This window comes from Equus przewalskii, chromosome 13 (assembly GCF_037783145.1).
Source record: "Equus przewalskii isolate Varuska chromosome 13, EquPr2, whole genome shotgun sequence".
In the NCBI taxonomy this organism is placed as follows: domain Eukaryota; kingdom Metazoa; phylum Chordata; class Mammalia; order Perissodactyla; family Equidae; genus Equus; species Equus przewalskii.
Genome location: NC_091843.1, coordinates 23007155 through 23021998, shown reverse-complemented (window position 1 = coordinate 23021998; position 14844 = coordinate 23007155). Strand labels below are relative to the sequence as shown.

Genomic DNA, 14844 nt, shown 5'->3' with positions numbered 1-14844 from the left:
GACAACTCCCCTCTCCACTCTTCCCCCTTTTCCTCACAGATAAACACATAGCAGTTTACCTGTGAGTCCTAGAAAACTTTGTATGTTTTACTTAAAAAATCAAACCCCAATGGGACCTTCTACATGCTGACCTCGAGCTACTTGTTTGTGGCTCTTCCCCCTGCCCCCCCCGTGCACTTGAAGCCTGACTAATGTTCCATCGAATGGATGTGCTAAGATTTATTTAAATTGCCTGTGTGGTGACAAGTTAGTTAGTTTCTGGTTTTTTTCCTGTTAGAGACACTGTGACTGTGAATGGCTTTTTATCCAGATCTTGTGCATATTGTCACCTGTTTGTGCAAGTATTTCTCTAGGGTAGATTGCTGGAAGTGGAATGGCAGGGTCAAAGGACAGGTGTATTTTTCATGTTGGCCCCCTCTTAGAAGTTTAAACATCTCACTTGTCTGCCGCTTGTGGAAGATGGTGAGAGTTTTCTTATACTTCTGCCGGTGCCAGACTCATACTTGAGTTCATGGGGCCCAGTCATCTACCAGCTTCCAAGATCTCAGTCTCAGTCTTTCCTCTGCATCCTCTCCCTCCTCCTCCCCTGCAGGCCCTAAAGGACAGCAAGGTGGTGGAGATGGTTGATGAGAAAGTCCGGAGGAGGGAGGAGCCAGAGAAGTGGCCTCTTCCTGGTCCCCCAATAGTGGATTATTCCCAGACCGATTTCTCCCAGCTTCTCAACTGCCCTGAGTTTGTGCCCCGCCAGCACTACCAGAAGGAGACAGGTAGGTACCCTCTTGGCAAGGGGATGCCTCCCTGTTGCCCTTGATCTCCGGCCAGCAGTCCTCCCCAGGGCTGGCAGCAGGAGGACGACTGGAGGGATGAGGAACTCACCTTTCCACCCTTCAGAGTCGGCGCCTGGCTCTCCCCGTGCAGTCACCCCAGTGCCAACCAAAACAGAGGAGGTCAGCAACCTAAAGACCCTGCCCAAGGGCCTGTCTGCCAGCCTGCCTGACCTGGATTCCGAGAACTGGATTGAAGTAAAGAAGAGGCCTCGGCCCTCCCCGTCACGACCCAAGGTGGGTGAGGCATGTACCCTCGCCCTGAGTTCTAGGGCTCTGGGCTGGAGCACTTGGAGGGGATGTCGCACAGGCACAGAGCTCTGGGCTCTGAGGGGCTGGTAGGCAAGTCAAGTGGGTTCAGGGTGACTGCAGGAAAGCTCATGGGCCTGTGTCCATTTCTGGGGAGACTGCTGCTCAGGACAGCCCTAGCTGCATGAGTTCCTGAATAGCATTTTTCACAGGAGGAGATCATGCAGCCTTTAGCAGTAGTGTCCCATGTTTCTTGATGCTTCGCTCTTCTTTCTGTCTCATCTTTACCCCTAAGGCTGCATTTTAAGTGCCTTTCCCCTGAATGTATCCTTATTGTCCCCTACATAAGCCCCTCAGGCCCTCTGAAGAGGAAAGGGAGAGCGAACAGGTGCATGGCCTGGATGTAGAGTTAGAGTCTAGACTGGAACACAGGTCTGTCACTGATGGCTGGCGACCCTGCGAGGCTTGTTTAATATCTCAAGGCTTCAGTTTCTCTGTCTTCAGATGAAAGGAAGGAGAGGTTAGACTGCTCTAACCTACTTTACTCTACTTTACTCTAGAAAGAGTAAAGTAGTATATGAATAGTACACATTGAGTCCATAGTTAGAGAAGTGCTTCAGTTTCACAGTAAAGTTACTGCCCCTCTTCCAGGAGCAGACTTTTGCTTCATCCTCCTCCTCCCTCACCCTCCCCTCTTGGGTGTGGGGCTTGTGAGGAGGCCTGGGAGATGACGCTGGACTTTGAGTCTGTGGAATTCTCTGCTCCCGTTTCCGTTGCACCACTGTGACTGCCTCACTCATCTTCCGCTTCCCTGCCTGTTCGTACCTCGACTTGCCCCTCTATTCTGGCTGAGGTCCTTTGGGAAGTGTCAGAGATCAGGCCATGAAGAGAAAGATAGTAAGTGGGCAGCGACCTTATGAGGTCCTGGCCTGCGGACTGAAGGCTTTGGAAACGCAGGAGCCAGGCCTAGCCCCCATTCCAGAATTAGAGTCCCCACTCCCACCTGGCCTATCATGGACCTTAAAAGAGAATAGGTTTGGAGTTTATAAGGGAAGCTCTTTGCCTAGCCCGGAATTGACTTGTGTGTATACACTGTGAGGTAGACAACTGCTTCTCCCCCAAAGTCTCAGATGAATTCAGCCTGCCAACATTCTGAAATACTTCCTTTTTGCTGGAATCACCCTGTTTCCTCTTGCCTTTAGGACAAGCTGTTCTTTCTACCTAGTACACTCTTTGTACCCGCTCTCATCTGACTGACTTTTCCTCATGCCTTGGTAGTTACTTCTTCCAGGAAGCCTCCCCTGACTGTCCCCACTCCCACCCGCTGTTGGTTAAGTGCCCCTCCCTATGTGCTCCCACTAATTACATTTACAGTCTTCGCCATACCCTATTGCAATTGGCTGGCTGGTTGGTTGACTTTTTCTCCTACTAGACTGTGAGCTCCTTAAGTTCAAGGACCTCGTCTTGTTAATTATTCCGCTCTTAGGTTCTTCATACGGGGCCTAGTACCAGTGGGTACTGGCTCATTCATCAAATAGTTGAACGTCTGCTGTTGCTAGGTCCCAATCTAGGTACTGAGGATGTGATGGAGGGCAAGATAGTTGTGGTCCTTGCCTCATAAAGCTTCTGGTTTTTTGGGAGATGTTGGGTAGATGGATAAATGGATGGATCAACCTGTTGAATTTCTGCTGTGTGCCTACTCCCAGGCTAGTTGCTGTGTAGGATATAAAGGTAAATGAGAGCGCAGTTCCTACCTACAGCGAATGTGTCATCTCATTGTTCTTGAATGACTGTCAGGTGAGCTGTGAGTGGAGAAACCTGGAGTCCTATAGGACATCCTTTCCCCATGAAGCTGACTCCAGGTCTGACAGCTGTGACTTGCTGGTGTTATTGGGCCCTCTCTTGGGGAACAGCTACAGAGCCTAATCCAAGGGCCCCATGGTGATTCTTTCTCCCCTCGGTGTGTCCCTGTTTTAGAAGTCAGAGGAGCCCAGGTTCCTCCACCCAGCCTCTCTTCCTCAGCAGCTGCCCTCTCAGCAGCTGCTGTCCAAGGATCAGGATGAGCAAGAGGAACTGGATTTCCTGTTTGACGAGGAGATGGAGCAGATGGATGGGCGGAAGAACACCTTTACCGCCTGGTCTGATGAGGACTCCGACTATGAGATTGACGACCGAGATGTCAACAAGATCCTCATTGTCACCCAGACACCACCTTACATGCGCCGGCACCCAGGGGGGGACCGTACAGGCAACCATACCTCACGTGCCAAGATGAGCGCCGAGCTGGCCAAGGTCATTAATGATGGGCTCTTCTACTATGAGCAGGACCTGTGGACTGAGAAGTTTGAGCCTGAGTATTCCCAGATAAAGGTGAGGCTCGGGTACAGCAGTGGGAGTGGGGCTTGGGCTGCCTGTAACCTGGGGAAGAGCAAAGCTCAGTCATGGTGTGACCTCAGGGGCAGAGCCTCAGAATCCTTGTGTGTGAAGGAGGTGATAATCGACACCTTGCTGGGCATTGAGAGTGAGAAGAGATGTGTAAACACCTTGTAAACTGTGCCGTGTGAGGGGGGATTATTGTCCCGCCTGAGCATCCATGTTTAATGGCATAACAGTCAGCTAGACACTTTTTGGGGGAATAAAATAAGGATTAGATTGTCATTTTGATTCTTAAATATTTAGGCATATATAAAAGTTTAAAGCCAGCTAGACTGGTATCTAGTGGTTAAGATTTGGGGCTCTCACTGCCGCCGCCCAAGTTCATTTCCCAGTCCGGGACCACACCACCCATCTGTCTGTTGTCATACTGTGGCGGCTGCGTGTTGCTGTGATGCTGATTGCTGTGCCACTGGTATTTCAAATGCCAGCAGGGTCACCCTTCCTAGACAGACTAGGAAGAAGGACCTGGCCACCCACTTTTGAAAAAATTGGCCATGAAAACCCTGTGCATAGCAGTGGAGCATTGTCTGATAACAGCACTGGAAGGTGAGAGGATGGTGCAAAACAGACGGGGCAGGGATCCACTCTGCTATACATAGGGTCTCTAGTAGTTGGAATCGACTCAACAGCATTAACTAAACAAAAAAGTTTAAAAGCCTTAATAAGGAGCTTGCTTTGAATGTGGAAGATGGAGAAAAGACAGGTCTTTTAAAAAATCACTGCTGTCTCAGGGCCAGCCCCATGGCCGAGTGGTTAAGGTTCTGCGTGCTCCACATCAGCGGCCCAGGTTCACAGATTCAGATCCCCAGCATGGACCTACTCCACTCATCAGCCGTGCTGTGGAGGCATCCAAGATACAAAAAAATAGAGGAAGATTTGGCAGAGATGTTAGCTCAGGGCTAATCTTCCTCAAGCCAAAAAGGAAAAATAAAAAAAAAAAAAAAGGAAGATTGGCAACAGATGTTAGCTTAGGGCGAATCTTCCTCACCAAAAAAAAGAAAAAACCCTTCTGTCTGGAAAGTCCACACCTCTGTTGTAGATTTTTCCAGAGAGAATGTATGTGGTGGGGGGTGGAAAGTAGCATTGTGTTTGGTGGAAGTGAGGAGAAAGTTGCATGGCCATTATGTGAGAAGACAGTGGCAGGAAGAGAGTTGGGGGGAGTCTGCTGTGAGTTCCTGGGGAGCTGGCATCCTGGTCTCAGTCTTGCTGCAGAGAGGGCTGGGCAAGTGCTAACCCCTCTGGGTTAAGCACACTCATGCCTGGGTAACCGGGGTTGAGGAATGGCAATGGGCCACCTGAGGGCCTGGGGACCAGAATTCCACATATGTGGACGTGGGAGCTGCCCTCTCCAACTTCCTGCATGTCTTGATTCCTAAACAAGCTAGGGCAGTCTGCTTACTAACAGCTTTTCCCCACCCATTTTGTTTCCTCTGCAGCAAGAAGTTGAGAACTTCAAGAAAGTCAACATGATCAGCCGGGAGCAGTTTGACACACTAACTCCTGAGCCGCCTGTGGACCCCAACCAGGAGGTCCCTCCTGGGCCACCTCGCTTCCAGCAAGGTGAGAGGTGACACCTAGAACCCTGGCTTGGGTGGGAGGGTCTGGAGCTCTCTGGGGGGGCCCTTCCGGGAACAGACAGCCATGGGCCTACCCCTGCTTACCGATGCTGCTCTGTCTCTGCAGTTCCCACTGATGCCCTGGCCAACAAGTTGTTTGGTGCTCCTGAGCCCTCTACCATCGCCCGCTCTCTACCAACCACTGTCCCAGAGTCGCCAAACTACCGCAATGCCAGGACGCCCCGCACTCCCCGGACACCACAGCTCAAAGACTCAAGCCAGACATCACGGTTTTACCCAGTGGTGAAGGAAGGACGGACGCTAGATGCCAAGGTGAGGCACTCCTGTTGGGCTGCTAGGAGTCTTGGGCCCACTTCACTGCATTCCAGTGCTTTACTTCCCTCCCTTGCTTTGTCTGAGTCGAGAAAGTGCCAAGTCCCCCAGCTGCTCTGTGTTCTTAGGCTGGTGGGCCCACCCGGGATTGAGTGATTCTGTCTGCAAAATGGACTGGGTGTGGGAGTGGTGGCCCCATGTAGCCATGATAAGGCCTGAGGAAGACTGACCAGGTGTGGGTCCTTGGGCAAGCCACTTCATTCCCAAGCCTCAATTTCCTCACCTGTGAAATAGGCATACCAGCTCCTTGCTCACAGCTATGGACATCCAGTGAGAGAAGAGCAATGAAAATGCTTTGTAAATTATGAGATAACTCCCACATGTGAGAGAATCTTAGTCCTACAAATGCTGGATGCTCCTCAGAGTCGTATGAGTATGATTAATAAAAAATCCTGGACTGACCTTTGCAGATGCCTCGGAAAAGGAAGACAAGACATAGCTCGAACCCGCCCCTAGAGAGTCATGTGGGCTGGGTGATGGATTCCCGCGAGCACAGGCCCCGGACTGCTTCCATCAGGTGCCGGGGCAGTGGGGAGGGGAGATCAGGCTGACAGCAGGGTGGGTGGGAGAGCCCTGAAATCCATGGGCCCAAGAAGAGTGAACCTCTGGTCTGTAAATTAAAAGAACCCTCATCTAAATCAAAAAAACCTTAATCCAGGGTCTGAGAAGAGGAAGGCTTCTTTCTAAAGAAGTGGTGTCATAGCCGCACAGGACCAGATTTTCTCAGACAGTGTATCTGTGAATTGATTTCAAATGTGGATGTCTGCTGCCTCTCTCAGGATAGCCAGGCCGTTGAATAAAAATACAGATTCCTGGGCCCCACCCTAGATCTGCGAGCTCAGTTTCTGACAGTAGGGCCCAGAATCCCTTATATTTATTTCTAGGAAAATTGCCCGTTTTCCCTGTTCCAAAGCAAGGTTTGGGAGCCACTGACCTGTGCACTTTGTTCCCTGCAAAGATGGTACAGACTTAAAATATGCACAGTTTTCAGAAATATAGACGGATTAACCCATAATAGTTCATTAAGGAAAGTGAAATGTTAACTTGGAAATAAATGGTTAAAGGTACAGGTTTGGGCAGAAGTCAGACTCATGCGTATAATCAGTTAAGGGCCGAGTATAGCACCTGGACCTCTTTTTTGTTGCCCTATGAAAGCCTGGATCTTGGCTGATGGAAGGGACCAGAGGGGCCCCTCCTAGCCCGATGACCAGCTGCTCCAGGGCTCCTGGTTGACACTGTCTCTTCTGTGGCCTCTGTAGCTCCAGCCCCTCCGAAGGGACGCCTGCAGTTGGCAGCTATGGGTGTACCCCTCAGTCGCTGCCCAAGTTCCAGCATCCTTCCCATGAGCTGCTCAAGGAAAATGGGTTCACACAGCACGTCTACCACAAGTATCGTAGGCGCTGCCTTAACGGTAAGAAGCACCTAGGGAGGAGGGCTGAGTCTCTGGGGCCACTCCTTGGATCTGGGGTTTAGGGGCTGGTGGAGCAGGTAACTATTTTCTCTGACCTCAGACCAAGAAGTGTTGTGACATTACAGCAAGAAGGGTTAAAGTTAGACTCAGGCCAGGAAGTTTTGGAATACAGAGGCTAAAAGAATCTGGTGCTTAGAACATTCCTGTTCCTTGATCTTCTCTTGATATAAAAATCATCAGTTTTTCCTGTTTCTGGCAAGACTGCCAACTCAGCCATTGTCCAGTGTGGTCCAGTGTCCATCACAAAAGGGTGTGCATGTGGCATCATATATTCTCTAGAACTGGGGTTGCCTAACCATGGCCTACAGGCTAAGAACAGTTTTCATGTTTTTAAGGAGTTGTAGGGGGAAAAAAGACGAATTTGTAACAAGAGGTATGTGTCCTGCAAAGCCTAAAAGATTTACCCTGGCCATTTACAGAAAACAGTTTGCTCACCCCGCCCTAGAAGACACTAAAGAACTCTCTAGATGCTCTCACGTGTTTCCTTTATCATAAAATCAGATGCCTTAACTAGGCTTCTGTCAGGTTGGCTGAAAAGATGCACAGAACCGATCTTAATGTCACTTATGATTATAAACCCACCCCACCCTCTCTCGTTCAGCAAAACATGGCTGCTACATGCCTTGACTCCTCTGCCTTACTTCCCTCTCTGTAGGGGGTGTGTCCGCATGTGTAATAACAGCCTTACTGAGGTACAATTCACATCGCATACACTTCACCCATTTAAAGTATACAGTCAGTGGCTGTTAGTGTATTCAAGAGTTGTGCATCCATCACCACAATCAATTTTAGCACATTTCCATTACCGCAAAAAGAAACACTGTGCCCCTTACCAGTCACCCCCTATCCAACTCCTCCCAGGCCTGTACAACCACCAGTCTACTCTCTCTCTCTGGATTTGCCTATTCTGGACTTTTCATATAAGTGGAATCATATAATATGTAGCTCATCTATATTGTAGCACTTATCAGTACTTCATTACCAAATAACATTCCGTTATATGGATATGCCACATTTTGTTTATCCATTCATCCGTTGATGGACATTTGGGTTTCCACTTGTTGTCTGTTGTGAACAGTGCTGTTGTGAACATTCCTGTACAAGTTTTTGTGTGGGCTTAGGTTTTCATTTATCTTGGGTGGAAGAGAGGAATTGCTGGGTCACATGGTAACTCTGTGTTTAACTTTTTGGGGGCTGGGAGACTGTTTGACAAAGTGGCGGCACCATTTTATATTCCTGACAGCAGTGTGCGAGGATTCTGATTTCTCCCCACCCTCCCAGCAGTTGTTATTGTCTGTCTTTTTGATTATAGCCATCCTTGTGGGTGTGAAGTGATACTCCTTATGGTTTTGATTTGCCTTTCTCTGATAGCTAATGTTGAGCATTTTTTCTTGTGCTTCTTGGCCGTTTGTATATCTTCTTTGGTGAAATACTCAGATTCTTTGTCTGTTTTTTAACTGGATTATTTGTCTTTATTATTAAATTGTAAGAGTTCTTTATATAGTCTAGATGCAATTCCCTTATAAAATTGATGGTTTGCAAATATTTTTTCCCATTCCATGGATTGTCTTTTCACTTTGCTGATAATGTCTTTAAAGCACAAAGATTTTTAATTTTTTAGTATCGAATTTATCTTGTTTTTTCTTATTACTTGTGCTTTGGTGTTGTGTATTTTTTTTAATGTTACCATTTTGTGCTTGTTGTAGGACTCCTGAAATAATTATTGGTAATGAGTAATGAAATGAAGACTATAATTTGTTGGAATGTACAAATTATGTGTTCATGCTTTTCCTTCTTCTAACTACACTTGAGAGCAGTCCCATTTGAGGTGAAGAGATAGACCAGGATCCCCTGGTTCAGAAGCTGATGCCACCTGCTTCTGGTGAGGCTCAGGCCCAGTGTCCAGCGGCAGGGCCTGACACAGAGTAGTTAGTGCTCAATAAATATCTCCCGAAAGACTAAAGGGGCAGATGAGGAGCAAGGGATTTGGGAGGTGCTGGAGAAGGCACCAAGGTCCTTGAGCCCCAGGCTCATTTGTCCCCTGTAGCACAGGCTGCCTGGCCTGACACATGTCTTCCCTCCTTCCTCCCCCATCAGAGCGGAAACGCTTGGGCATTGGCCAGTCTCAGGAGATGAACACTCTCTTCCGCTTCTGGTCCTTCTTCCTCCGAGATCACTTCAACAAAAAGATGTATGAGGAGTTCAAGCAACTGGCTCTGGAGGATGCCAAAGAAGGCTACAGGTGAGCGGGCTGGGGCTGGTGACGGGTCCCCAGTGGATCTGCTTCCAGGACTGTAACTGGAGATCTCTTGTGTATGTACTTCATATACTTTATAAAAACTTTATTATTTTTGAATGAGTAATATATTCACATGGTTCAAAATTCAAAGAGGTCAAAGGTTATATAGTGAGTAGTCTCATCCCTGTCCCCCTGCCGTCTAGTTTCTTTCCCTACAGGCAACCAGTACTTTGAGAATCTTGTAGTGCCTTTCTACAAATACTTTGCCTACGTGTAAGCAAGGACATTCCTATGTAGTCTCCCACACACACACCCCTTTTGTTTATACAAAAGATGACCTCTATTAGATACTATTTTGCACCTTGCCTTTTTAGTTAATGATCTGTTTTAGAGATCATTCCATATCCATATGTAAATAACCTTCTTGACTTTTTTATAGGCTGTAAGGTCTTACACTTCATGGATGTACCATAATTTATTAACCAGTCCCCTATTAATAGATACTTTGGTAGTTTTCAATATTTTGCTATTAAAAAAAAACAAGACATTTCCCCCCCAAGTAAAATGTTCTGTCTGTAATCAATGTGGAAAGTACAGAAATGTTTAAAGAAGTTGGGGGAAAACAGTCTTGAGTCCAGAGACAACCAGTGTTAATGTTCTGCCATATTTGATGTATTTAGATCATCCTGTGAATGCATTCTTGTGTCTTATGTAAGCATGAGCATTTTTCTCTGTTGTTAAAATGTTTGACTTTTTGCCTTCTTACGTAAATAACTTCTTACAAAAGCTATTACATGCTTTTTGCTGAAAGTTTAGAAAACATAGTTAATTTGAAAATTCCAACTGTCAAAGATAACCAGTGTTAATATGTTTAAGTGTGTCTTTCTAGATTTTCTGTGCATGTATAGATGTAAAATTTACATGTTTGTTTTATAAAAATGGGCTCATCGTACATATAACAGTTTGAAATGTTTCCATCTGATAATATATTGTAAGCATCTCAGTATCCATTAGTATATATTCTGTTGTACAGATTTACCATCATTTTTCTTAACCACTTCTCTAAGACATTTAAATTTTGTTTAATAATGCTGCTCTGAACAGTTTTGTATATCTGTAAAATCTATATCTACATTTTTGCTTATTACCCTTACGTATGTTCCTAGAAGTGAAATTTCTGAATCAGATCACAGAACAGAACTGCTCATTGGCGTGGTCAGGCGGCCTTGCAGAGTGCTCCTCCCTGGGATTGGCAAACTTGTTCTGTAAAGGGGCAGACGATAAATATTTTAGCCTTTGTGGAACATAAGGTCTCTGTCGCAGCTACTCAGGTCTGCTCTTCTAGCAGAAAGCAGCCAGTGATACTCCGTAAACAAATGGGTGGTGTGGGTAGGGGGCTGTTCATTTGGCCACAGTTTCCCTGGCAAACTGGAAGCATTTAATGCTGGAACTGGTCAGACTAGCATTAAATGTTAGCCGTCTTAAAGAATGTTTACCATTTTCTCAATAATCCAAGTGTTTGAACTGTTTTATAGTTGATCGTTATGCAGGTGCATTTTCCTGTTTTACAGATAAAGAAACTGTGTCCTGATTTCACTGACTTGTGTTCTCCCACAGATATGGTTTGGAGTGCCTTTTTCGATACTACAGTTACGGCCTGGAAAAGAAGTTCCGGCTGGACATCTTCAAGGATTTTCAGGAGGAGACCGTGAAGGACTATGAAGCTGGTGAGAGCTAGAGTTGGAGCCCTGGTCAGCCTGGCCTTCTCCCCGCTCACCCTCACACCTCCCTGTCCTCTGAGCTGCTTTGTTCTCACCAGCCCAGCTTTTCTCTACCGCTCTCTCTTCTTTCCCTACAGGCCAACTCTATGGGCTGGAGAAGTTCTGGGCCTTCTTGAAATATTCCAAAGCCAAAAATTTGGACATTAACCCCAAACTTCAAGAATACCTCGGCAAATTCCGACGTCTCGAAGACTTCCGAGTGGATGTGAGTGAAAGTCTGTTGTCTTTCTCACCCTAGTTGTCCTGGAAAGAAAACTCATCCCAGCTGTGCCGCTAGCCTAGAGACCCTTGCCCGCGTTTGGGCCTCAGTTTCTTCATCTATAAAACAGACAGTGAGAAGAGGACAGTGAAGGCCAATTAGAGGGGGTCGTGTGGTTGCTCCTCCTCCCCCTTCCCCTGGTAGATGTGGCTAAACCATCAGAGTGCTCTCTCTCTGATCTCACAGCCTTCCTGCTGCTGTGCCCTAGTTAGCCACTGCTAGTTGATCAGGATGGGGACCCAGGGTAAATCTCTTTGTTCTGTCTGGAAGAGGCCAGTTCTAAACCTAGATGTTCATAAATTATGTCCAATTTTTTCTCCCTTCTTCCCCCACATCGTCTTGGAGCAGTGACTCAAGAGTGACATCCAGTGGTGGGTCAGGGTTATTGCTGCTGAGTGTATCAAGGGACGTGGTAGTTGGAGTGATTGGACGTGTCTGTGCTGGGTGCTTCAGGGACTCCAGAGATGAGTGAGAGACTCTCTTTCCTTCGAAGAGTTTGTAATGTAGTAGGGGATATGCCAGTCATCTTACTCCCTTGAAACATTTTAGCAAAAAGGCAAAATAAGTAAAAAGCAGTAATAGTCCTCATATTTATTAAAAAGTGTATGTGCTGTGTGCTAAGCACTTTACATTGACCTCCTTTAGCCTTCACAGTGTGGTGAAGTAGGCAGGACTTATTAGCATTGCTGCAGCAGTGGATAAACTGAAGCCCGGGGCCACCCAGTGAGATGGTGGCAGCACTGCTCAGGTCTCCCAACAGAGAGCCAAGTCTGTGGTCTTGCATCTTTAAGGGGTTGGAGCGGGGCCCATGTGCAGGGAAGCCTTGTAATAGGAAGACCTGTTGGGATGAAACAAGGGTTCAGCTCTGGCACCCAGAAAGGGCAGGAGATGTCCTTGAGGTTTCAGGACACTTGGTGTAGTGGTGAGGCCAGACTGGATCGTGGTCTGACTTTAGATCAGTGTCCTCTTTAGGGCCTTGAGGGGGTTGAGGCAATCCCCAGGAGCTTCTGGGCCTTCTGAGCTGAGACATCTCAGCATCTTGCAGGCCACGTTCCATGTATTATCTCCTGAGCACTGATCCCTTCTGAAAAAGGGAGCAGAAACCTGTCTAGATAAAACCCTGGGCTTTAGGGGTAGATAGGTCTGATCCAAATTTTGTCTTTGCCAGTTACAAGCTCTAGGACCCTGGGCAAATTATTTTTCTGTGCTTCTTTTTTCTCCTCTGTAAAATTAGATGATCATGTCTACATCAAAGAGTGGTGTAGACCCCATGAGTTTATGTGCTTAAAATAGCACGGGGCTTGGCATCTTGGCATGGAGATGTGCTTGATAAAACTGGTAATTAGATTTTAAGGTTAAACCTGTTATCTACATTTGGAGGTAGGGTGTCTCTAGACAGCCCTGGCAAGGAAGCGGGTGTGGGTAGTGCTCCCTGGTCACCTATGACTTCCTCCTCTGTTACAGCCCCCGATGGGTGAAGAGGGCAACCACAAGCGACACCCAGTGGCAGCAGGAGGTGGCAGCGGTGAGGGCAGGAAGCGGTGCCCCTCCCAGTCTTCCAGCAGGCCTGCCACCATGATCAGCCAACCCCCCACACCACCCACTGGCCAGCCCATCCGGGAAGATGCCAAATGGACAAGCCAGCACTCGGACACACAGACTTTGGGAAAGTGAAAAGCCCCTTAGCCTTGGGGTTTGCAGTGGGGGGAGGGGGTGAGGGTGAGCGAGAGTCCATGGGGGTGCCCAGTCCCAGGAGAGGGGACAGAGAAGAGACAGGCCTTAGAGTCATTAGGATGGGCCTTTGTGCTGAGTAGCAATGTATACACCATTTGGGCTATCAGAGGTACCCCGGGCAGGAGCCTCCACACACCCCCTTCCCTCTTCCCTCTCCATGACTCTTCTTCACATCCTGGCTTCTTCTAAGGGGGGGAGGGAAAGGGGGGAGATTTTTTTATATATATATATATATATATATATATATCAAGTTTTAAATTATTGATAGTTCGTCTGGATTACCAAAATCACTTCTGCAGCCCTGCCCGCGGCTGTTAGGCCGCAACCCTGGTCCCCACCCACAGCCTCCTCCTGCTCCCCCTCGAGCCAACTATGCAGCCCACAAGAAGGCCCTGTGGGCCCCATTGCCCAGCACTGTCCTGTTGAAGGCTCTGGCAGCGTCCCTGGGCCCCACAAGCACCAGCCCCTTGACCATCTGGGGCTTGCCATCATGGTGTTCTCCCCCTGCTGTCCCCACCATGCCCTTCTGCCATCTTCCGGGAGAAGGAAACCAAAGGATGTAAAGTGGGGGTGGGGGAAGGTTTCAGCCTCTCCCTCCTCCCCTCTCCCCATGCCCCTGTCCTCCCCAGCCCAGAGAGACGCTGCTCATACCAGAAAAGACTATTGAAAGATGATTTATTTTATTTTTCTCTGATCTTTCCATCCTTGGAAAAATGGAAAAAAAAAAAAAAAGACAAAATTGACTATAAAAGACCAAAAAAAAAAAAATCAAAAAACCCCCACCTAATCCACAGAAAGTGATGTCTTTCCCCTACTCTTGGAATTTCTTTTGTTTTGTTCTTGGAAATAATATTTTTTTAAAAGTTGCCTTATTGTGAAGTGGGATCTGAAATCCCCGAATGCCTGTTTTCCTCGGTGGAGTCGACTCGAAGAGCTCCCGCCTTCTCTGGATGTGCCTGGGCTGGAGTGGCAAGAATCTTTCTCTGGACTGAGTTGCATGTACAGTGCCTCCTGCCTGTGGGCAAGAGGGTTGGGGGCGGCTCAGATTAGAGCCATGCCCGAAATATCCCTGCTGTTGCATCGTTTGAAGCTGACGTCCTGTGTCGTGTCCTCGCTCTGCTTGTTGTTTCCTCACACCGGGCCCTGTCCTGCCGTGACACCCTTCCTCCTACCCTGGGAACCCCAAGGCCAAGTTTGCTTCAAACTGTTGGAGAAGAGCGTTGGCCTGGATCTGGACACATTGTCCTCAGCTTGGCCGTCTCCCCGCCGCAGAGGGGAAAGGTGAACACCTGGCAGCTGAGGCTTGGACATGTTTCTTGTGTTGCCCTGAAAGACCTCTGAGACCTCAAGGAGGCTCTGTCTCACAAAAGGTGGAGAAAGATGCCATTCTCTTCCCTGGGTCTGGTGGGGTCTCCCCATCTTGCATCCCCCCTCTGCAAGCCATCTCTGCCCACCCTCCAGTTGCCCCGCCTGTGAACGAGGGATGAGGAGGATTTGGGGGCTGGGGGGAATCCTGCCAGTTGGAGAAGCCCCGCGGCAGGAAGGTATATGTGGACATAGAGTATACCTGACTTCTCTTCTCCAGCCACTGACTGCTTGGGCTGTGGATGACAACGCAATGGCTGGAGTCTACTTGCATCCAAAGCTAGGGAGGGCAACAAAGGACTGACCCACACAGACTGGGCTGTGTGTCAGGTGCAGGCGTGGTGATGCGTTCACCCTAGTGGGGACCAGGCAGCACAGAGAAGCTCGTGGTGGTGTTGCTCAGTCGCTGACACTTCCTTGGCCCTCTTTTTCAACTGCTTCCTCTGTTGGGCCCAAAGGTGAGGAGTAGGATACAGAATCCCAGGCTGGCAAGGGCTTGCCCTCTGTCTTGGGCACCTCATTGCTTTTGGCCTGTGC

General features: G+C 48.2%; 1 protein-coding gene across 5 annotated transcripts in view; it reads left to right on the top strand.

The window, feature by feature from the left end:
- LARP1 (La ribonucleoprotein 1, translational regulator) overlaps positions 1 to 13693 on the top strand; it is a 78041-nt gene extending 64348 nt beyond the window's left edge. For all 5 annotated transcript variants that reach the window (XM_070569143.1, XM_070569142.1, XM_070569141.1 and 2 more), the window contains 11 exons: positions 593 to 767; positions 892 to 1061; positions 3051 to 3443; positions 4946 to 5069; positions 5193 to 5398; positions 5869 to 5975; positions 6718 to 6869; positions 9027 to 9171; positions 10786 to 10895; positions 11027 to 11154; positions 12673 to 13693. In XM_070569143.1, coding sequence (XP_070425244.1) covers positions 593 to 767; positions 892 to 1061; positions 3051 to 3443; positions 4946 to 5069; positions 5193 to 5398; positions 5869 to 5975; positions 6718 to 6869; positions 9027 to 9171; positions 10786 to 10895; positions 11027 to 11154; positions 12673 to 12882 — 1920 coding nt within the window. In that variant the 3' untranslated portion in view covers positions 12883 to 13693. The remainder of the gene's footprint in view (positions 1 to 592; positions 768 to 891; positions 1062 to 3050; positions 3444 to 4945; positions 5070 to 5192; positions 5399 to 5868; positions 5976 to 6717; positions 6870 to 9026; positions 9172 to 10785; positions 10896 to 11026; positions 11155 to 12672) is intronic.
- The last annotated feature ends 1151 nt before the right edge of the window (positions 13694 to 14844 follow it).